The 25,016-nt window shown below is 47.2% G+C and overlaps 2 protein-coding genes across 2 annotated transcripts in view; both read left to right on the top strand.

Moving 5' to 3' along the window:
• The first annotated feature begins 27 nt into the window (after positions 1-27).
• Positions 28-3,427, top strand: LOC136428496 (zinc finger protein 574-like). The gene is made up of 2 exons (XM_066418063.1): positions 28-979; positions 2,689-3,427. Exons 1-2 carry the CDS (start codon positions 335-337, stop codon positions 2,890-2,892), a joined length of 849 nt encoding a protein of 282 aa, XP_066274160.1. The 5' UTR covers positions 28-334; the 3' UTR covers positions 2,893-3,427.
• Positions 3,428-5,837: 2,410 nt separating this feature from the next.
• Positions 5,838-25,016, top strand: part of LOC136428505 (glycine receptor subunit alpha-2-like) — an 88,365-nt gene continuing 69,186 nt past the window's right edge. Inside the window, exons 1-2 of the mRNA XM_066418074.1 lie at positions 5,838-5,907; positions 24,279-24,373. Of these exons, the coding sequence (XP_066274171.1) occupies positions 24,286-24,373 (88 nt within the window). The 5' untranslated portion in view covers positions 5,838-5,907; positions 24,279-24,285. The remainder of the gene's footprint in view (positions 5,908-24,278; positions 24,374-25,016) is intronic.

Below are 25,016 nucleotides of genomic sequence, written 5' to 3' on the forward strand. Positions count from 1 at the left end.
GGTACGGGCCCACACGCCGCGGAAGGATTCCTGCGGTCCGGTACGGGCCCACACGCCGCGGGAGGACACCACCGGGCTGAGGAAGGACGCCGTCGGGCCGGTACTCGCCCGCACGCCGCGGAAGGAATCCTGCGGTCCGGTACGGGCCCACACGCCGTCCCCGCCCGTCATCACGCCCGTCGCGCCGCCCTTCTCCACCCCCGGGTACCCGTACGGCCTGTTCCCCGGGGGCCGGGCGGACCTGCTGCAGCCCGCCCCGCTCATCCCGTCCGCCGCCGCGGGGCTGCCGCACCGGGGCGCGTTCCTGCTCGGCAGGGAGAAGGGCTTCGCGCCGATGCCTGTTGGCGGGCGGGCCGGGGGCCACTTCGACGCGTTCCCCCGCTACGGGCTGCTGGAGCGGTGCCTGTGCCCGTCGCTCGGGCAGACCCCGGACTGGTTCCTCAAGCACAGTGACTCCGCGCGGCCCGGCGGCTGCCACTACTACTACGGACTGCTAGAGAAGGACCATTTCCTGAACGGCCTGAAGCCGCCGCACGGCTCGCCGTACCCCGGCGGCGTGCTGGGCGCACCCGTCCCGTCCATCTCCCCATACAGACCCGCTCTGCCGACCTTCTTCCTCGGGAAGGACGCGTTCCCGACGGTCTCCGCGCCCTACCCCTTCAGGTACCCGACACTCGTCGACGACGCCCTGAGAAAACCCGCCGGCGCCCTGATCGACGAGAGCCCGACGTCCTCGTCCATCCAGTTCACCCTGAAGACGGGGTCCAACAAGACGCGGAAGGGGCACCTGTGCATCTACTGCGGGAAGCTGTACTCGCGCAAGTACGGCCTGAAGATCCACCTGCGGACCCACACGGGCTACAAGCCGCTCAAGTGCAAGGTCTGCCTGCGGCCGTTCGGCGATCCCAGCAACCTGAACAAGCACATCCGGCTGCACGCGGAGGGCGAGACGCCGTACAGATGTCCGCACTGCGGGAAGGTAAGGACAGTTCTGTTATAAATACACATGCAAGAACTCTAACCCTAACCCTAACTCTAACCCTAACCCTAACCCAACCTGAACAAGCACATCCGGCTGCACGCGGAGGGCGAGACGCCGTACAGATGTCCGCACTGCGGCAAGGTAAGGACAGTTCTGTTATAAATACACATGCAATAACTCTAACCCTAACCCTAACCACTGTCCGTACTGTGGCGAGGTTTAGACAGTTTGAACTCTATAGATACACAGTTTTGCACGATATAGATATCCCATACCGATGCCGTTTTGTGGCGAGGTAAGGGGAATGAAAATTATATAAACACATGTATAACATTCTGTCGAACATTCACATTCCGTACCAGTGCCCACACTCTGACAAGCTAGGGGCAATCTTAATATCTTAATTCTCTTCTTAACATAATACAAAAGTTACTCAAGCAACTGGATAGATTTTCTAAACGATCAGACGTTTTAGGTTGTGTCCTTTACCTTTGGACAGTGATTGAAGGAACGTCTGACCATTTACAAACCTTATCCGACTGCTTGAGTAATTTCTGTATTATGCATTGCATCAACTGAAATTCCAACCCGGATAGACGGTCTCTTCTGAAACAATTATGTGACCTGTAAATATATCTAACGCCTAGGTTAACTTAGCCTCCGCTGCAGACCCCTTCAGACTGTTTTCTTTTAACGTTACCGTTTTCTGATCTTTTCTTATTAATCGACCAGCAAAAAGAAAAAAAAATGTGATAAGAAAACGGTAACTTGAAAAATAAAACAGCCCGAAGGAGTCCGCAACGGAGACTAGGTTATCCCGTGAGTGATAATTCAGTATATCTATCATAACTACTAGAAAAGCGAAGTTTTCGGGCAGTTTTGTTTGTTTACAAGTTCCGCAGTTCAGTCTGCCAAACTGCGCAGTCGTATTGTAAATCTCTTCTCAGCTCTTCTTTGTAGTAGAATGTAGTTTATAACAGAAAGAGAAAGCTAAACTGTTTCAATCTGTTTCCCTACTTCATACACCAACGTAATAAAGAGAAATTAATATTTCTGAAGAGTTCAGACAAACCTTTGATTATAAAACATATCTGTTCTTACATTTTCATGACAAAGAATCGAGAAGCAGCCACTTAGAAAACAATTATTGTAGTAACTTGACAATATATACATGTAAAGTATTCCTTTGTTGTGGCCTGTACTTAATCAAGTGGGTATAGGTGTACAGTATCATTTCAAATAGTCTTTATTCAGCCAGACGACCACACGTCCTCAAGTTGGCGTTTTTCAATGGACACTTGGGCTACAAACACTTCAACAACAGAAACATAACTATGAAACTATTTCTCATATTGACTATGGTTGAATTGTAATTCATATCTACAGGATAAACAGTTCTATAAAATAATGACAGTCTCTGCCACACAGGTCACATCTGTAAGCTGACTTGGTTCTGTTGCAGAGCTCTTTTCTGCGGATCCACCTTGAAGTTCCTTCTGTGCTGTGTACCGGTCTAACTTCATTTGATTTCAGCTGATTACTGGACAGGGTGCATCTCCTACCAGTGCTCCGTGTTGACGTCAGGAGCCTTCAAGTCTCTCCTGCATCTTAGAAACGCCGCTGTGGCCGCCTGGTATTTCTCTTTCCTGACATCAGCACGAAACTAACGGAACTGATAAATGTCTTCATTCATCCCTGTTCCCCAGGTCCTAGTCCGCAGGCGCGACTTGGAGCGGCACGTCAAGTCTCGGCATCCCGACGCCGCTACGGAAACAGCCGAGCACGGCACGACCAAACCCGAGGACGACTCCGAGCGCGCCCGACTTGGCCCGACGGCGACTTCGGACGGAACCAGCGACGCCGACGCCATCAGCGATCACGACGACGACGCCGACGACAGCGAGCACTAAAAGTGAAAGTGACGTGACGACGCTGACGACAGCGGGTACTGAAAGTGAAAGGGACGCCACGACGTTGACGTCAGCTAGCACTGAAATGGAAAACAGTGACGTCACGACGACGCCGACAAGAGCGAACACTGAAAGGGAAAGTGACGTCATGACGATGACGTCAGCTAGCACTGAAATGAAAAAGTGACGTCATGACGACGCCGACGACAGCGAACACTGAAAGTGAAAGTGACGTCACGACGCCACTGACGTGAGCCAGTACTGAACGTGAAAGTGAAGTTTCGTCAGTCGGAGACTTAATAAGTAGGACTTGTAAAACCGCGATGTACAAACTTTCTTCTGTATATATGAAATATAATGTAGATGTTTAAAGAATATGTTAAGTTATCTATGCACACTTCTACCACCTGAGATGTGGTGGAACAGGCGCTTTCACTCGGGCCCTCCCACAGTATTATAAGAGTCAGCAAGGTGACAACTGAGTCGACAAAGGATCTACGGACATTCTGGTATCCTTAGGAGATTAAAGACTATTTGAGATTGATATAAAGATGTTATTGCTGACGAAACCGGCCTAGTTTTCTCCCATTATGAATCACCTTTCTCTGAACATCCATCGCTTTGCCAGCCAGGTAGTTCCGAGCCAAACTTATATCCAAGCATCCGACGATTCTGACTTTTCCTGAGTTCAAAACGCCGGGAAGAGTCGGAAGACCAACCCGCTGAGCCGTCTGGGAAAGATTCAGCTTCGGAAATCTGCAGTAGCCGCGAGCTGAGAAGATTCTGTAGTCGTTAGAGTTGGCCTGTCCTGAGATTCCTCCGGAACATCAGCTCTTATAATTACATGTACCAAATCCGAGTTTCTATAGATCTAACCTTTAGCACTCTGCAGTCGCCGTTTGGCACCCAGTTCCCTATAGGTTACACAGTTAGGCAGCATTTAGAAGGTTAAACCTGGAGAAACCAGAGGGAGTATGGAGTAACATTCGTCAGATTTCCAGCAGGCCTGAAACGTAGTTTTCTGTTATCGTTGTCAACCTGGGTGTATAAGGCACCTGCGGTCATCTTAGAGCGATTGTTTTGGCAGAAAGACCGACATGGTAAACGTCATGTCCGATAAAACGGTGCGATCCTCACTGCTAATATCTGCTTGGATTGCGCGGGTCTAACAATGACGTCACGACTTGTTGACTCCCAGTTCCGTTTCTGTCCGGTTAATTGAGTTTCCCGCGATTCGTGTAGCCTGGGTGCCAGACGACTGTTCTCAGGGCCTACACAGGCCTGAACCCTTCGATAGAGTCGGTGGTCTCTCATCCAGGCTACCGTAGTCTTGCTGTGTCTGACACGGGGCGGCGGCAAGTCCACAGCCGTACACAACTCGTACTTCAGTCGGTAACACTACCCACACGCACGGGATCGGCTTTCTCACGGACATGAGTCAATGTCGCTGGGCAGGATCGTCCGTACTCCGATATAGAAACCCGGGGAAGAGCTGATCCCAGATTCCCGGCTCTCCCGGGCTGTTTATCCAGCGCGGTGACATCAGTCCGTCCGACCGCGGTGGTCCCAGACCTGTTTGTACTGCGCTCAGACTCAAGGGGACACACGGAAGGTTTCCAAGGCAAGGGTGGGTTAACTGGGATAAGGAGGGATGACATATCCTCGACAGAAATTTGTGAAAAGAAAAGACAATTACATTTCCTATTAAACTTTACCTCGCTTCAAAGAAATACACCAGGTAAAAAGAAAGGCAGGTACATATTAACTCAGAACATATGATATTCTGTTCTGAGCGTGTTTAGGGCGTACCGCCTTGACTTGTGCTCGTTACCAAGACGATAATTCAACTGTACAAAAGGACACAGGTGTAAGCTAGTGACGTCAGTGTGTAGGAGTCTATGTGCAGTTCTATCACGACGCCCGAGTTTCAGACGACACGTTTCTGACATATGCATGAAGCAGCGGCAATTTCAGCGGCAGGAAAACTCGGCAGACATTCGGTAATATTTGTACTTAAGAGTCTTCTCGTGTTTCTGAGACATGAAAAAAGAAACATGTTTATTTGTGTATATGAGGTTTGACCGTGATAGAAAGAAGACTTTTGTACATGATGTGAACAATGTGTAACCATGGGAATAACATATAACCATGGCGACAATGTGTAACCATGACAACGACGTGTAACCATGACAACAATGTGTAGCCATGGCACTGCAGTAAATAAACAGCAGATGTAGAAAGGAAAGTTTGTGTGATGGGAGATCAGATCACTTGTTATCGATTTATAGATGAATAGATAGAATGATCGAGTGATAGATAGATAGATAGATAGATAGATAGATAGATACATTGATTGATTGATGGATGGATGGATGTTTGACATCAATTAAGGTAAGAAGTTTGAACAGTATATGAGTAGAAATAAGTCAAACAACTGGATGAATTCTTGTCAGATAGCATCCTCTATCTTTCCTCCGGTGATTTTGAATGGCAGTGGATGCAATCTGTTTGGGTCTTTATCCTGTTGCTTGATTTATTCTGTATGATTGATTGATTAGCCTACAGGATAGTGGATTAGTTCAATGTAGATTTGGTCAACAGTCATTTCCCCATCCGAAGAAGCGGCTTGTCAGACTTGCTGCAGTGTTGAATAGAACCGCTGTGTGGCGTCGTGACTGCTCCTCTGTGATCTATGATTCCGGGGCCGTACCATCTTTGAAGATTGGATGGGGGAGGCAGATCCAACATCACCATTAGGGAAATAGCAGTAAAAAAGAGCACAACTATTCTTATATCACATGCTGGTATCATATTAAGAAATTAAAGAACCATGAAAAAAACTATTATAATCATCCTAGAAACGACGGACCATCCCCCTTATCCAAGCGAACTGTTCTGCCCAATCACAACCCTTCTTCTATAATAGACCAGCTCGTGACCTATGACCTTGCATGACGTAGTTTCCCGCCTGTTGAAATGTTCGTCTGTGACCTTCAGCCTTCCCTCCCCACACAGGTGAGTGACGGGAACTCATACTCTGTATTTTTGGGGAGGAATCTGATTTTAACGGCCGGAAACGCGCAGGTGAGATATGAGGAGGCGGGATTTGAACTTAGGTTGAAAGAACTCCTAGCCATGGCCGCCAACCCCCCCCACCCCACCCCAACACACACATACACCACTGAGTTGTCCTGATATCATAAACGTTAGATAGTCGTTCTCTATCAAAATGTAGCACGGTGCTTGAGATTGAAGCAGTCTTGTGACAAGTTGGAAAAAAAACGTACATCAGGCACCGCGATTTCATCACCAGGGCACAACATACTCGGGAAACTTTCTTGTACATCACTTAAAATCCACTTTGTCAACTATCAAGAGCAACTATATATTATGCGGACATGTTTACTTTCTAATAAAGACACCATACCGTCTGTTTACCTCAGGGCGATGCCGGCAACACAAAACCTCTTGTTTACTGTCGAGATAAGTGTTCTCTTCTATAAACTTTGATATCGTAAAAGATAAAACAATAACACAATAAACATGCCGAGTTATTAACATAACATAAAACTGTAGTTATTGCCTTTTGTACATACACTGTTACCGACAAAGTGATTAATATCGTGCCCATATTTTATGACTTGGTTTAAATCACCTGTGCATAAACAGATATTAGACAATGAATAACAATATATTTTTGATTGTAATGAATGTTTCCGTTTAAATCTGCCCCGTCTGTTGCTGTACGTCACACGAGGCTATTTCTGTTACATGAGCTAAACCTACATGTAACGTCAAATCGAAGGGATGAAGTCCTGGTTCCAAATAGTCGGTAAATGAGATACCCCGATTCAAGTCCTGGGAAGGCCATCTCGGTTGGGACTGCACTCGTCTTTCGGTAGGGATGTAAAACGGGGACCCGTGTTTGAGGAGGTGCCGCGATCACGTTAAAGGGTATTTGTTGGCAACCCCTTTCCGTAAAAATTTACCCTCTTACTGAAACGGCAATGAAAATGGCTGACCTAGGTGAACAACAACAACAAGAAAAGTTCGGAGACCTCATATCTCCATGAAATATTCTGATTATGCAAATGACTTTAAGATTTAGATGATATATGCTTGGTTATATACACCTTTAACTAACTTACACTTGTCAGAATGTTGACAGAAGAATTCTAGCACTTTTGCATTAGTTATGCAAATTAGGAATTTGCATAATTGGTATCTGTTAATGTTCAACCTGCCATAAACTGCGTATGTTACATGTATTTGAGTAATTTCCTGATTAATTTGCATAATTTCAGTATGTATATCTCTGTCTAAGCTATCTGCATACCTACAAATGTAATGTCATGGAAATCCGTCGTTCCTTTCTATCTTCCAATAAAGAAATCACGACCATAGCGCGTCCAGGTCAAAAGATACAAAAACGGAAGTTCTGCTGCAGTAACAAGGCCACATACTAGGAGACTAAAATTGACCTTGACCTTCGTCTTCTCAATACTGACCCATATACCAAATATGGTCGCAATCCATCAAGAGGTTTTTAAGTTATACTGACTACCAAAATCCGAAAACACAAACACACATACACACACAGACACACCCAAAAATATATCTCCATTTTTCACAGAGAAAAACATTCATACATTACTGTACTGTGAAAAGCAAGCCATCAACCCTTATATAACGAGTACCTATCTCGATGCTTACTGAAGACAGTTTTTGGAAGTGGAAGTCGTGGAATTTTCGTTGTTGTTGTTGCGAGAATAGAATTCCAGTAGAGGGGCTCACCCCACATACATTGTTTTTTTTTTATTTTTATTTTTTTATTATTATTCAAAGAACATAACAAGATACAATAAGAGAACCATCCAACAATAAGTGCTCATATACAAACAATAAGAAATCAGGTATAATAATAGTAACCGAAATTCGGTAATGATCACATAATTCACCCCACATACATTGTTATCTTAACACTAATAACAGAGGCATCTTTTTAATAGTGGCGTATTTTTAAATGACGGTGTATCAAAGACGCATTCGTTAACCGAATACAGTTGACATTATTATCATTTTTCGCCTATTATTTGTCTGAGAATTACGGCATTTATTTGCTCATTTTGCAGCTGCTTTGTACAGTTTATAGTTTGGTTGATTTCTTTTAAACGGGCGAAAAAAAATTGATGCACGCGCGGATGTCAGCCATACGATCGAATCCACGTTCCCTTTGACAAAAAGAAACAAAAAATACATTGTCCAAAAAGACTGAATGTGCTGATTTAGCGTCATCCCAACATTAACTCGCGTCGCCGCGGGAATTCTTGTGACCACATCTGCCCACAAATCGGTTCTGATTAGCCCGATAACAGCTTTATAACAGCCTTATAACAGCTTTATAACAGCTTTAAGCGGTCCTGATAAGCCTTATTAGCTTATAACAGCTTTATGATAACCTTCTTACTCTGACGTTCTTACGGGTGAAGTTGTGAGCAGACAGCGAGTTGCGACGGCTCGTCGGAGCCGGAAATCCGTCGGTAAGGCGGCGAGCAGAGCGGATAGCTGGGGACAGAGCCGATAAACTTTCATAAAGCGGACAATATTGTCCTGAAGTAGTCTCTATCAGACTAACTATGCCAGCTATAGAGAGAATATTTGCCAGGGTTTCACTTGCACCCTCTCTCCATAGCCGACTCCCTTAGCACACTATTCACTCTATTTGGCCAATTTCTACTATTTTCCCAGCCAACCGCGGGGCCTGGTGGGGGCTAGTCCTGAAGAGAGGCCACAGTAGTCGTGTGATGTACCCGGACCGCTTCTTGTGGGTGTGACTCTTGCGTTGCCATAACACCCCACTGAGCTATTTTATATTGATATTGTATATCAATATCTGGATTAAAGAGTCTTTTTATTCAATATCTGGATTATAGTTCATTGTAATATATTATGAGCTGCATTCTATATTTGTGGACATAGTTTATTTTTACTGTACTCTATTGTTGATGTCGTCCTGAGTGTGTAGAAGGGCAACTTGTAAAGGTGCTGATACAACTTGTCTCCCCCGTCACATTGTGATAAATTCATTTCAAACAATAAAATAATTCACTGCCGTACACCTCTGCCTGACGGGCCGTAACGAGCCCCGTCTTTTTCCGCCGGGGCCTCAGCGGACGGATGTAAAGCGGGAAAGCCTCTCACGTCCGACCGCAGTGTGATCATCGCGGAAATGCGGCGGGATGAGCGGATAAACTCCGCCGACGTGCGAACCATCTGGTTAGGCCGGATCAGCAGCCATTAATAACTTAGAGGGCCGAGCCATGGGTTATTATAACAGTACTATTCAGTCTTCCTTATGCCAGGGACACATTTCCAAACCGGGGCCCGGCCGGGCTGTTTGCGGGGACGAAAAATAGAAGCGTGTATAAGAAAATATACGCAAACTAGAAAGGCCGTCATTTGCCCCTGAGCAAATACAGCATGTTTAGCCATACTCCTCCCCATGCAAGAAGTGGGCTGTCCCAAAATAATACCTGGGCAAATCGAAATATTAACTGCATGTAGAAAGGCAACATTTGCGACAGCATCATACTTCGCCAATCTCCCTCCCGATGCATAAATTGACTGTTCCAAAATCACCCGTGCAAAAAAATTCTCTCTACAAGTTCTGCGAGACCCCAAGAGCTTCTTACTGCAAAGGCTTGCGTGTGCTCCTGCAATATGACCTCAGGTGAACTAAATAGAACACGCGTTCTTTGGCCAGTAGCAAATGGAACGCGGGGATCCTTAGATAGAACATGGATTCCTTGGCCAGCAGCAAATAGAACATGGAACGGGGATACCACTTTTGGCCTGTTTTTGGTCTGAAAATGGGCCCAAAAGTCCCCAAAATGAAGCATTCTGAAGTGATGTACACCAGAATTGTGATTGAAGTCCTGTAGGGACATGTTCAAGGCACCCTTGTACCGAATTTCAGGTCACTTGCTTGCAAAACCAGGCCACAGGAGCCAAAAATATAAAAATTGCCTAAAAATGCCCCAAAAAACCTCCATAAAAATGATTTTAAGGGCTGTTTCAAAGCAATTTTAAAATCACCTGAGGGTATTTGCTTTCTTTACCTCCATGCCAAATTTCAGGTCGGTTGATTAAAAAATGGCGGAGTTGAATCCATTTGAAGATTTGGCAGGAGAAGAAGGAGAAGAACATGAACAAAAACAATATGTTGAGCCATACTAGGTATGGCTAAACATAATTATGCTCATGCGTTTTTTAAATAAAGCAATAAACCAAATACTTTTTATGTGTTTTCTTGTCTTTTAAATAATACTTTTCTTTCCACGTTTTGTAATTGTCTCCCGAGCTTTTTAAGGGGAAAACCTCTCACGTCCGACCGCAATGTGATCATGGCGGATATGCGGGATGAGCGGATAAACTCCGCCGACGTACGAATTATCGGGTTAGGGCGGATCAGTAGCCATTAATAACTTAGAGGGCCGAGCCACAGATGACGCTTACCGCGTTATCCAACCCCTCTCAGTATTCACGCGGCCACATCGTGGTCAGCTTGCACTAGTACATCTCTTCAGATTTTACCGCACTCTTAAGATGATGAGATGAACTCAACACGTGACGGTCCTCGCGACTCGTGCAGTCTTCATTGTACAGTAATGATGTCAGGGGCGGATACGGCCGCATGGGGGCGGGGGTTCGGTGCGGCATAATTTTTAGATCCTATACTGAATTCATTGAGCTAATTGACTTTAGAAGAGGGAGGTTGCACTATAAAACCAACCAATAGACTCGGCTTGTCTCGACTTCGTCTTCTATTGGACCACCCTAAATTTGTCTTCATATCATTAACATATCAATCCAGAGTTCAGTTTAAAGCCTGGTAACTCCAGTTCTTCCCTCTAGTCACTCGGACGGAAAAAAAGCGGATGTATATCCAGTTGCTTGAGTAACGGTTGCCCTGCGGATTTATTCTACAGTTTGGGCATTTCCCTTGATCCATACTCTTGGTATTTCCTTTTATGGGCATTTCAGCATCCCGACGTTACAGCCGTCTGTCCGCTCCTCCTGCAGTGCTCTCGCTAACTGCCAGGCGGCGCTATGCCGTCGCCAGGCCCGAGTGTCCCGTGCTACCGTACTGTCAGCAGATGCAGGTCCGGCTGGGAGGAACCTCGCGTAGTTTACGATATTGCTGAACGTCTTTCCAGTAGTCCTCGGTTTTAACGTACAAAATATAAACAAACGAAAACAAAACAAAACAAGACGCTACCTCTCCTTTTCATTAACTATCCATACAATCAACAAACAACCGACATCAACCAACCAAATAGCCAACCTGCACCAACCAAGAAAGCGACCAAAACATAACCGCTGGGGAAAAGCATCGTTTACAGTTTCTCGCTTCGTCCTCAGATGTTGCGTTTGTCCTGTGAAGTTTTGAGTGTGTTGAAAGTTTCGGAGTAGAAGTAATAAGAGTTGTGGGCTGGGACCGCGTCACGGTTACATAAGTGCTGATAATTACGGTTTAAAGTAAAGTTTTGTGTTTGGGGACTTCGATCTAAAGCCGGTAAGTAGCCCCAGAATTCCTCCTGTGCCTTTAATACAGTCCGTACAGTCCCAAATACAAACCCGTTTACATCATTAGTTGATGCATCTGCGAGACGATTACTTAATGTCCCAGAATGACTCCTTCTCTGCGCCGGGAACTCGCGGATGAGTCCATCGAGTCGGGCGGTTGCGGAGATTTATCATCTAATGACTCTCATGTCGGACAATCTATCAGGTGTCCCTGTTCCTTATGGTGCGTTACAGGGATTCTTCGAAAGTCCTGCAGCCGTAAACTACTCTGGTCTTCTGGGAACTGGCAGGAACAATTGCGGCTTGTCTCAATTAAGATTTATCATCTAATGATTTTCATGATGGGTAATTAGGTGCTCCTGGTCCTTGTGGTGCGTTACTATAACACGTGCTTCTTCCTGTAGCCGCTAACTGCTTTGGTCTTATGGGTGCTAACAGGAAAAATTGCGGATTCTCTAAATTAAGATTTATCATCTAATGATTCCCATGTTAGATAATCAGTTATGCCTGTTCCTTGTGGTGGGTTGGTATAACACGAACTGTCTTGCGGGAGCCGGTAGGAGAAGCTGCGGTTTCTCGCCACTTAGATGGGTGATTGTTTTGACGGTTCTCATGTAGGGTGATTAACTACCTTGTTGTCACGCAGCACTCTTCACCTCATTAACACCGATACAGGAGAAACTAGGATTTGTCACCACTTAAATAGTTAATTGTCAAACGGTCTTCATGTCGGGTTATTAATTACCTTGTTGCCACAGAGCTCTCTGATGCTTTGTAATGGAACCCGAACTGCAAATGTCCGACGGGACAGCAGGAAAACTACTGTTTCTTCACTCACAAGTCGGTGATGTTCTGCTGTTTGATTGTAAAACAAAACCCACAAACTTCTTCGTTTATTTCAAACGGTTTTGGTCTTGCGGGAACTGAGAGGGAAAACTGCGGCTTGTCGCAGCGAGACGGATCATCTAACGATTCCCATGTCGGGTAATTAGCGTTCCTGTTCCTTGTGCTGCGTCAGTGTATCACACATACCTGTTGGATTCGTTTAGTCCGAAATGTTCTGGTCTGACGGGACATAGCAGGAAAAACTTGGACTTGTCGCAGCCCAGATGGATTATTTATTTAATGGTTCTCGTGTTGGATAATTAAAGCCTCCCTGTCGGCGCAAAGCAGAACGCTTTCTAATGGATCCTGAACAGAAAATGTCCTGGGGTTTGACTTGATTTATCAGCCTGTTTAAACACGAGGACTGCTGCTGGTTACTTCTTCACTCACAAGTCGGTGATGTGAAGTTTGCTGTGTGATGTCAGCAACTTCAGAAGATTCATTGATTCGAGGGTGTTAAGACTCTATTTCGTTGGTAACATTTCAAACTTTCAGTCACACTCACATCCCTTTTTCTTTGGATTATTTGATCACCCCGTTTGCTACATAGCTGTGAATAGTAGCCTCATTTAGCGGTTCAGGATATCTATGTAGTATAATATTCAATTGATTAAGTGCTGGATTAATGAATGCATGAAAGACCTTTATTGTGTGTATCTGAACTTACAAGCTTAGTACAGGTTATGGTAATAAAGCAGTGTAATAATTACAGCGATATTAAAAACGTGATATTCTGCTACATCTAAAGACTAATATTGTTATGAACAGGTTCAATTCCTTAAAGACTTGTAGATGTATGAACATATGGAGCCTATGATACATACATTATGGTTCGTCTAGTTCCATAAGGAATTAATTTCTGCAACTCCCGAACCCTCCACAGAGCCGCTGCCGCCTTCAGACACGCGGGTTTGTTCATTACGCCGCCGGTAATGTCGGCAAAACGCGCCGGGGGACAACATGACTCCGAACCGCTAGACTGCGGGAGACAGATACGCTACCCGCCACATGTATCTGCGCTGTTACAGCATTACTTAGTAAGACAGATACGCTACCCGCCACATGTATCTGCGCTGTTACAGCATTACTTAGTTAGACAGATACGCTACCCGCCACATGTATCTGCGCTGTTACAGCATTACTAAGTTAGACAGATACGCTACCCATCACATGTATCTGCGCTGTTACAGCATTACTTAGTTAGACAGATACGCTACCCGCCACATGTATCTGCGCTGTTACAGCATTACTTAGTTAGACAGATACGCTACCCATCACATGTATCTGCGCTGTTACAGCATTACTAAGTTAGACAGATACGCTACCCATCACATGTATCTGCGCTGTTGCAGCATTACTTAGTTAGACAGATACGCTACCCATCACATGTATCTGCGCTGTTACAGCAGTACTAAGTTAGACAGATACGCTACCCGTCACATGTATCTGCGCTGTTACAGCATTACTTAGTTAGACAGATACGCTACCCGCCACATGTATCTGCGCTGTTGCAGCATTACTAAGTTAGACAGATACGCTACCCATCACATGTATCTGCGCTGTTACAGCATTACTAAGTTAGACAGATACGCTACCCATCACATGTATCTGCGCTGTTGCAGCATTACTTAGTTAGACAGATACGCTACCCATCACATGTATCTGCGCTGTTACAGCAGTACTAAGTTAGACAGATACGCTACCCGTCACATGTATCTGCGCTGTTACAGCATTACTTAGTTAGACAGATACGCTACCCGCCACATGTATCTGCGCTGTTGCAGCATTACTTAGTTAGACAGATACGCTACCCATCACATGTATCTGCGCTGTTGCAGCATTACTTAGTTAGACAGATACGCTACCCATCACATGTATCTGCGCTGTTACAGCAGTACTAAGTTAGACAGATACGCTACCCATCACATGTATCTGCGCTGTTACAGCATTACTAAGTTAGACAGATACGCTACCCATCACATGTATCTGCGCTGTTGCAGCATTACTTAGTTAGACAGATACGCTACCCATCACATGTATCTGCGCTGTTACAGCAGTACTAAGTTAGACAGATACGCTACCCGTCACATGTATCTGCGCTGTTACAGCATTACTTAGTTAGACGGATACGCTACCCGCCACATGTATCTGCGCTGTTGCAGCATTACTTAGTTAGACAGATACGCTACCCATCACATGTATCTGCGCTGTTGCAGCATTACTTAGTTAGACAGATACGCTACCCGCCACATGTATCTGCGCTGTTACAGCATTACTAAGTTAGACAGATACGCTACCCATCACATGTATCTGCGCTGTTACAGCATTACTAAGTTACACAGATACGCTACCCGCCACATGTATCTGCGCTGTTACAGCATTACTAAGTTAGACAGATACGCTACCCGCCACATGTATCTGCGCTGTTACAGCATTACTAAGTGAGACAGATACGCTACCCGCCACATGTATCTGCGCTGTTACAGCATTACTTAGTTAGACAGATACGCTACCCGTCACATGTATCTGCGCTGTTACAGCATTACTAAGTTAGACAGATACGCTACCCGCCACATGTATCTGGGCTGTTACAGCATTACTTAGTTAGACAGATACGCTACCCGTCACATGTATCTGCGCTGTTACAGCATTACTAAGTTAGACAGATACGCTACCCGCCACATGTATCTGGGCTGTTACAGCATTACTTAGTTAGACAGATACGCTACCCGCCACATGTATCTGCGCTGTTACAGCATTACTTAGTTAGACAGATACGCTACCCGCCACATGTATCTGGGCTGTTACAGCATTACTTAGTGAGACAGATACGCTACCCGCCACATGTATCTGCGCTGTTACAGCATTACTAAGTGAGACAGATACGCTACCCATCACATGTATCTGCGCTGTTACAGCATTACTAAGTGAGACAGATACGCTACCCATCACATGTATCTGCGCTGTTACAGCATTACTTAGTTAGACAGATACGCTACCCGTCACATGTATCTGCGCTGTTGCAGCATTACTAAGTTAGACAGATACGCTACCCGCCACATGTATCTGGGCTGTTACAGCATTACTTAGTTAGACAGATACGCTACCCGCCACATGTATCTGCGCTGTTACAGCATTACTTAGTTAGACAGATACGCTAGCCGCCACATGTATCTGGGCTGTTACAGCATTACTTAGTGAGACAGATACGCTACCCGCCACATGTATCTGCGCTGTTACAGCATTACTAAGTGAGACAGATACGCTACCCATCACATGTATCTGCGCTGTTACAGCATTACTAAGTGAGACAGATACGCTACCCATCACATGTATCTGCGCTGTTACAGCATTACTAAGTTAGACAGATACGCTACCCGCCACATGTATCTGCGCTGTTACAGCATTACTAAGTGAGACAGATACGCTACCCGCCACATGTATCTGCGCTGTTACAGCATTACTAAGTGAGACAGATACGCTACCCGCCACATGTATCTGCGCTGTTACAGCATTACTTAGTTAGACAGATACGCTACCCGCCACATGTATCTGCGCTGTTACAGCATTACTTAGTTAGACAGATACGCTACCCGTCACATGTATCTGCGCTGTTACAGCATTACTAAGTTAGACAGATACGCTACCCGCCACATGTATCTGCGATGTTACAGCATTACTAAGTTAGACAGATACGCTACCCGCCACATGTATCTGCGCTGTTACAGCATTACTAAGTTAGACAGATACGCTACCCGCCACATGTATCTGCGCTGTTACAGCATTACTTAGTTAGACAGATACGCTACCCATCACATGTATCTGCGCTGTTACAGCATTACTTAGCCGGGAATGGGATAATTAGGTTCCGGGTTGCGTCATCTGCCTTCGCTAAAGCGGTCCCTCGGCGACTGCTTTGATTTGTCCCCACCATTAATGATAGCGGCATAATTAGTCAGCTCGTGCTTAAGGGTAGCGTCTCGTATGTATAGCTGGCGTACACATGTAATTAGTTAGACCTAGGGGAAAATGTTGTGCTTTCGGTTACGGTTCTGAAAAAAAAAATGGTAGGTAGAAATTCTCTTTTTATTTTTCTAGTCGGCCTAGTCTTTTAGGTTTCGGTCGAAGTGATCAAACAAATACATTGATGCAATGTAGAACAGATAGTATGCAATCAAGTTCATTCATCAGTCACTCTCCTGTCGTGTCGTGAAGCATTACAATGGTGAGACAAGCATGCGGTGGACGAAGCGTTTCTTTTCAGCACTCCACTTTGGAAGCTCGTGTCCAGAGCTGGCGAGGAAAAGCCCGGGTGTGGTCTGGGTGCGTCTAGCGTCCATAGCCGCCTCTCTGTGCCTTTTTGAGGGGCTTATAATACGCTTTTGCTGATGACTTTGTTTGGTACTGGGTCGTTTGTGCAGCCTGCTCGTAACCATTTGGGGTCCCCAAAAGGCCAAGAGAGCCTGTTATGGAGGCTAGGACGGGCCGGGCGGGTCCTGTCCAGAGCTGGCGAGGAGAATCCCGGGTGTGGTCCGGGTGGACCAGGTGGGCCGGGGGGTCCCACCGGTGCCGGGACGGGTCCTGTCCAGAGCTGGCGAGGAGAATCCCCGGGTGGACCGGGTGGGCCTGGGGGTCCCACCGGTGCCGGGACGGGTCCTGTCCAGAGCTTGCGAGGAGAATCCCCGGGTGGACCGGGTGGGCCGGGGGGTCCCACCGGTGCCGGGACGGGTCCTGTCCAGAGCTGGCGAGGAGAATCCCCGGGTGGACCGGGTGGGCCGGGGGGTCCCACCGGTGCCGGGACGGGTCCTGTCCAGAGCTGGCGAGGAGAATCCCCGGGTGGACCGGGTGGGCCGGGGGGTCCCACCGGTGCCGGGACGGGTCCTGTCCAGAGCTGGCGAGGAGAATCCCCGGGTGGACCGGGTGGGCCGGGGGGTCCCACCGGTGCCGGGACGGGTCCTGTCCAGAGCTGGCGAGGAGAATCCCCGGGTGGACCGGGTGGGCCTGGGGGTCCCACCGGTGCCGGGACGGGTCCTGTCCAGAGCTGGCGAGGAGAATCCCCGGGTGGACCGGGTGGGCCGGGGGGTCCCACCGGTGCCGGGACGGGTCCTGTCCAGAGCTGGCGAGGAGAATCCCCGGGTGGACCGGGTGGGCCTGGGGGTCCCACCGGTGCCGGGACGGGTCCTGTCCAGAGCTGGCGAGGAGAATCCCCGGGTGGACCGGGTGGGCCTGGGGGTCCCACCGGTGCCGGGACGGGTCCTGTCCAGAGCTGGCGAGGAGAATCCCCGGGTGGACCGGGTGGTCCGGGGGTCCCGCCGGTGCCAGGGGGATTTTCCAACGGTCTGGAAAGAAGAAAAGAAAAGCGAGACAGTGCGCTAAGATGGCGTGACCGCCACCTTAAGACGGGATCTCTCCTTAGCGGACTGAGACGTCCGTCTCACGTCTCAGCTACTGCATCTCTGTCTATCTGGGTCTCAAACCCACCTGGCGGAACCCACCTGACGCAAGGGGGCTCCAAGGGCAGTCAGCATGGCGAACTGAACCCGGTCCTGCAGGTGATGGCGCGAGTACGCTGCAGGGGCAACATCCATCCTCTTGAAATAGAGAGAGGCCGGTATGGAAAATTACCTATATACGAATGACTTTGTAAGTATTGCAATACAAATGCCGTGGAAGACGAAATACACTTTATTTCAAACTGTTCATTTCATGATAATGCACAAAATGAGTTGTCTATTCAGACCACTAAAATCTATCCGAATTTTCCTAAGCTTACAGACAAAGAAAAGACTATTCTTCTTTTAACTACCAAAAACCCACAAATTATAGAAAAGGTGGGACATTACGTCTTCCATTGCTTACAAAAGAGAAGTCAAACCCTTCACTAGTTATAGACAATTACATTTGTATAATTTAGATAAGCAGCTTTTATACCTATTTTGCACACTGTTCTTTTATGTATGTTATTTGCATTTAGCCTTCGGGCATGAATTTGCAATAAACTTAATATGTCCATAGCATGTCGGACGGGCCTAAGGGGAAAATGACTGGGAACAGCAGCCGACGGCTCCCAGACTGTAGAAATACTGCATCTTTCTATCGGGGTGTCAAACCTACACCAATGACGGTTTAAGTGGACCAGTTCCTCCCCCGAGCAATATGATTGGCCAGCCTTCCACCCCTTCTTGATGACGTATTCCTGTTTCCCGGCCAATCAGCGAGCGACTCCGTTCCAACACAGACAGACGACCGTCTACTATCCGAAGGTTAACCTTTCTGTCCGCCGTAGGAACGTCGCTTCAGGCCTACAGCCGGCGTGTGGGCTATGCTAAGGTTCCAATTGCGCCGGGGCCCTTAGGGGGTATCGTCCCGGCCGGGCCCCGGAGCCACAAATTTGTCCCGGTGGACCAAGGGGTACCTCCCGGTCTGCGCTCGACTAGCTTACGGCGTTACCGGATCCCGTGTTGACTTAAAATCCGAGTTAAATGATTCTGGGTCCCGGCCGTACCCACAAATAGCCCGGCAGTCCCACGGGGCCCTTAGTAGTCTAATTCAGCCCGATAAGATACGGCGCAGTGTTAGCGAAAACTGCGAGTAAACAGGAGGTATTTCCACGGAGGATTTGAGGGAATTATTTCCGCCGCGCCCCTCCGCTTGCAGTGCACGCGCGGCTCTGAGTGGGATATCGTACAGTCCGATCCATCTCATCCTACATGTTCAACGGTACAAAGGAGCGAGAAGAACCCACGGATCAAATTACAGCACCACGGACTGCATCAGATTGCTGTACCCCTGACATACTTCACACGGCCTGCACTCAGCGCGCTGGGGCAGAAATGGGCGATAAATGTTTCCTCTCTGTCTCATGTTGACATCTCCGTACGGAAGTGCTCTCGGTACTTGCTAGCTTCCCTTAACCTGTGCAGAAATGTACGACAGATGTCTCTGATTAGCTCTGCTAGTTCATTTTAGTGGCGCTGAAGAAGAGTGATGAATGTCAGTCGAAACGTCCGGAAATGATATCCGTAATTCATCCAGTAGTTGAGTTCGAACTGTATATAATTTGATAAATGTTTCTTTTTCATTTTGACATCTCCGTACGGAAGTACTCACGGTACTCGCCAGCTTGGGAGCCAAATCAATAACTGCGACACGGCGCCAATTCGTCATCCCTGTCCTCCAAGTGCCGCTACAGATGGATCTTAAAGTCGCTCCTTTTCAAGACGCTGGAGCGTGTCTACCCCCCCCCCCCCCCCCCAGCAGCCCGCGGAATCTTGGGTAATAGCTTGCATGTGAAATGTTCTCCGTGACGTTAGGAGGAGAGAGAGTCAGTTGTGGGTGCAGTACCTGACGGCGCAAGTAGAGAGAGAGAGTCAGTTGTGGGTTCAGTACCTGACGGCGCAAGTAGAGAGAGTCTGACTTGTGTATTCAGTACCGGACGGCGCAAGTAGAGACACAGTCTGAGTTGTAGGTTCAGTACCGGACGGCGCAAGAAGAGAGAGAGTCTGAGTTGTGTATTCAGTACCGGACGGCGCGAAAAGAGCGACTCGGCTGCGGATTCAGTCCAGTACCGGCCCTGCGCGAGAAGCCCGTGGATCTCGGAGCTGCTCTAAACCCGCCGCGAGCCGCCAAGGAGGAGTTTCCGACGACTACAGGATGATTTCGCGAAGCGTGCGGATTTATCCCAGAAGAGCGGTTCTGTTTCTGCAGCGCGCTTACCTGGTGTTGTCCGTGCTCAGGTGAGTTTACAGGTGTTTTCAGTACTCAGGTGAGTTTACAGGTGTTTTCAGTACTCAGGTGAGGGGACAGTGTTGTCCGTGCTCAGGTGAGTGTTACAGGTGTTGTCAGTGCTCAGGTGAGTTTACAGGTGTTGTCAGTACTCAGGTGAGGGGACAGGTGTTTTCAGTACTCAGGTGAGGGGACAAGTGTTGTCAGTACTCAGGTGAGGGGACAGGTGTTGCCAGGTGAGTGTAAGGTGTACTCAGGTGAGTTTACCTGATGTTATCAGGTGAGCAAGGCTGGCTCCTTAACGCTGCTGGACGTGACTGGCAGGTATTATGACACCAGAGCTTAGTGGCCATCCCTAGTAGGTTCCTTAATGTAAGTAGAATCGGCACCCAGATAACGGCGGTCAACAAGATCAAGTTCTCTCGTTTGGTCAGTTTTTCTCCTCGCGCAGTGACCGCCCGCTGGTGTGCCAGGTGTGTCGGGTGAGTAAGGTCGGCTTCTGAGCACGGCTGTTTCTTACTGCCGAGTAGTAAGAGCTAAGCGGTTTGGTCATCTTTAACAGGCTAAGTTAACTAAGCACTTATGTAACGAGTGCGAACAAAATAAAGTTCCAAACGTTCGTTTCATCAGTTTTCCTGCAGCCAACCCGCCTTTCTTGCGCAGTGAACCTACTTTCCTACCTCGTCCCTCAACCTCCGGGTCGCTTGGGGACAAGGTAGGCAAAGCGAAGTGTACACCTGATGGTAAATGCCTGTGTGTTATTTTTTTTTTATTCACAGAAAACATCAAATAATACAAATGAAGTGACATAGACGAAGTGACGGCGGACTCAAGTTGTACTCAACTTATATTCTCGCCGTCACTTGTTCATTATGGAAAATAAAATGTTTGACAAGACGTGTGAATAGGTGAATGAATTCATGTAGATGCATAACAGAAGCCTAGTAGGAACGTGAGTCTGTGTGTGATTTCAGACGCATCTACCGTCTCCTGTGTATGTGCTGAGACATTCCGCTGCGGTGCTGCGTTAACACATTTCTACATTCCGCTGCGGTGCTGCGTTAACACATTTCTACATTCTAGCCTCCAGAAACGACTACTTAAGGTTGTCTCGGCGGTACTTACAGAAAAGTAAAAGCTTCAGACTTTATCGCGCCTCAATCAGAGTAGAGTTAAGCCTTTCCCGCGGAGACGGATAGAAAGCGCTGCTGCGGAATTTGCATATATCAGGGCCCGTTCAAAGTTTTGCGCATATGAGTTGCTTATTACCTTTTTTTGGTCTAGGAAAGAGGTTTTTAACTTGACCCACCGTTGTGCAGCATGGTTATCGAACTGAAAAACCCGACTTTTTCGTCCGCAAACTTTATCTAAAACAAAACCAAGCACGTACGCAGTTCCATACGGCCTAGAGTTATAAGTGTGAACGGGCCCTGCTTAGGCTCCATGAATTATAAGGACACGCTAGTAGCAGGAGTGTGGCCCATGGTTACTATGCAGAAAGTCTATTTTATTCTATTCACATTGAATGTTTTATTCACAGTGGATTGAAGATGGAATCTGCTTGTGTGATACTCCCCTCGAACCCGTTTGAATATAGATGGCGTCACATTAAACAAGATGGGGGAATGAACCACACAAAACTAGTTCACAGTTAGTCTGTCTACCTACACAGTTGATGAAGGCATCAACGAGGTAGAAAGTAAAAAAGAAAGAAAAACAATCCGTAATTCAAACGATAAATATTATTTCCTGAAAGTACATCTACTGGCGAGTACAAAAAACCATTTCACTAGGACGGTGACCTAACTGCGAACTGAAATTTGACAGGGCGCTGAACGAATTCCATGGACAAAGAACAAATTTTTTTACACTTTGTGTCTTTTGTTGTCTTTTCAGTCGCACTTTTACAGTTTGCTTGATATTCCAATTATAAAATCCAAAAGGGTTACACTAATCCAGTATAGGTCGCAGTGAGGAATGGGGGTCTGAATGCGGCGGCAGCTCGGCTCCAGACAACTGTTTATCTGAAAGGCGAGGAACGCACATGTATCGGTCCTGTAGACACATGTATCGGTCCTGTAGACTTTACAAAGCTTCCCCCGTTTCCGCCTCCCTTTGAACGGCCGACAGCAGGGCGCCGAGTTCTCTCTGTAAAGCCGACTGACTTCAGAACTAGGCAGGGCTGTTACATTGCGCTTTACGTATTCGTTACTGCTATTTGTTCAGTTTTCAGTTATAACATTTACGGGGGCAGAATAATATTCTCATGATAACCCATGATAACTCATATCTCATGAGCATGCGCTTATGCAACGAAATCTGCAAATTTGAGTTCTATTTGACAGGCGATTAACGTGTTAAGTCATTAATTCATTTGTACGTTTCTCTTTTACAGAAATTTGCAATTTCGGGTATGATTCTAAAAACGTTACAAAAAGCAATTTTACCATTCTATCGTAAAGTATAATATCTATCATTGGACCTAGAACAAAAGTTGTTCACTTCTTTCCAAAAATATTATTCATATCATGGAAAAATATGATCACAAACCAGACCATTCCGATTCTTCGAGAATATCCATGATTTATGTTATCAATTTGAAGACTCTGGTTGCTAAAAAGTAAACGTCCATATTGTTGGGATATTGTTGCCAGTTAGTGTCACTCGTAAATTTTAAACCTCTAACCCTGACTTTTATCGTGGAGGCCAATACTTCCGCGTTCCCGATATGCATCAGTAAAGAGCATTTTACAAGGAATCGTCTTAGCGTGTGTTCTATATTAAAATGAAGTTGAGAATACTTCAGTTTAATGAGTGTCCGATATTAGTGGTGTTCAGGAAAACAGCGCAGCCAGGGTTAGTCGACGAGGGTTAGAAATCCAGGTAATAAGATACACACGGTAAAAGTTACTCAAGCAACTGGGGAGACGCCAGACGTTTCAGGTGACATCCACCACCTTACGTCATTTAGTGGAGTAATTGGATGCTACCTAAAACATTTGGCATTTTCCAGCGTCTGTCCAGTTTTTTTTAGTGATTGATACTCTGCGGGCCGTTCGTCACTTTTAGGGAACGAAAGCCGCGCAGTTTGTCCTCGTTGTACATCTCGTTCTGCTGTTGATGCATTTTGTACATTTGTTTAATTGTTATGAATAAATCATGAGCATCTATTTTAGATTCGTCTAATTCACCGAAGCCGCATAAAATCCTTCTAGTTTTCTGAGGCCACATAAAATTCTTTAGGTTCGCAAATCCCGACGAAATAAACCATGACTATAATACGTGTCCTAATTTCCACCCGCCGTTTTCCGGCGAGGGTCTGGCTGTAAAGCCGGCCGCGGCTCCTGTGGATGTTTTATTTACCGGCGTTTCTCGCTGCGTGGTGTGACGGTCGCTGCGTGGTGTGGCGGTCGCTGCGTGGTGTGACGGGGAGGGCGCTCATCAGCTGGACTAGTGAATGACAAATAGAAGCAAACTGGTATCGCGTTATTGTAAGGTTACGTTGCCTTGTCCTGTTTTAGAACTATAAGGAGATTTGAAGGTTTTATAACGATGCAGAGATTTCAAAGTACCCCCCACCATCTGTTCTCCGGGGCAATGTCTGTTCAGACACTCCCACCCATGACACACCCATGGCACACCCGTGACGCACCCATGACGCACCCACGACTCGCCCGTGAAACACCCATGACGTACCGTGACGCACCATGACACGCCCATGACACGCCCATGACTAACCCCTCCCCTGTTCCCTCCCCCAGGGGCGCCGTGTCTATCCAGGACGCCGCCACGCCCACCCATGACACGCCCATGACACGCCCACGACACGCCCATGACACGCCTATGACACGCCCATGACACGCCCATGACTAACCCCTCCCCTGTTCCCTCCCCCAGGGGCGCCGTGTCTGTCCAGGACGCCGCCACGCCCACCCATGACACGCCCATGACACGCCCACGACACGCCCATGACACGCCTATGACACGCCCATGACACGCCCATGACACGCCCATGACTAACCCCTCCCCTGTTCACTCCCCCAGGGGCGCCGTGTCTGTCCAGGACGCCGCCACGCCCACCCATGACACGCCCATGACACGTCCATGACACGCCCATGACACGCCCATGACACGCATATGACACGCCCGTTACACGCCCATGACTAACCCCTCCCCTGTTCCCTCCCCAGGGGTGCCATGTCCGTCCAGGACGCCGCCACGCCCACCGAGTCGTTCTTCCGCCTGCTGGACGACTATGACCACAGGATCAGGCCAAACTTCAACGGTGCGTGTTTTTTCTATACCATTTTGTAGTAAACAATAGCCACGAATAGAGATGGTTACTAAGATAGGCTGTAAAGCTCCGCATAGTGCTCCAGTTAAGTGACTGATCGGCGGTTCACAGCTGCCAAGTGTTTTTGCATCTTGAGAAGGCGAATGTTGATGGGTGGGAGTCTTAAACGCTTATCTAAGAGGTCTCTTTCAATGATGTCTCTGACAACGCTGTCTGGGAGCCTGTTCCGGGTACCGAATGCTGTGTCACTGAATGTCCTGCCAGTTGAATGTGTTCTTGAGACAGGTTCACTGCGAGCATGTCTGGGATAGTTTGGCTGGTGCGTGTTGCTTGTCTAGTTGTAAGCGGCTTGGGTAGCGTCAGGGGCTAGCCAAACTACCTGCAAGGAACCGTCCAGGGGGAAGAAGTAGACAACGGTAAAAAAATATTGAGCAAAATATCAGATTATAGACAGGCATGAGTCGCATGACACCAAATGAAACACAAAGAAAAACAGAACTCCGAGAAGGGTGGAACAACCTGATTTCCAGATCTTCTGTGGCGCCCCAACGGTGACATAGATAGTCTAAGGAATAGAACAAGAAGAAGCGTCGACGGGTCTGCATTTGTGTTTATTTAGAATGAGGTGTTTAAA

Source organism: Branchiostoma lanceolatum, chromosome 1 (assembly GCF_035083965.1).
Source record: "Branchiostoma lanceolatum isolate klBraLanc5 chromosome 1, klBraLanc5.hap2, whole genome shotgun sequence".
Lineage (NCBI taxonomy): Eukaryota > Metazoa > Chordata > Leptocardii > Amphioxiformes > Branchiostomatidae > Branchiostoma > Branchiostoma lanceolatum.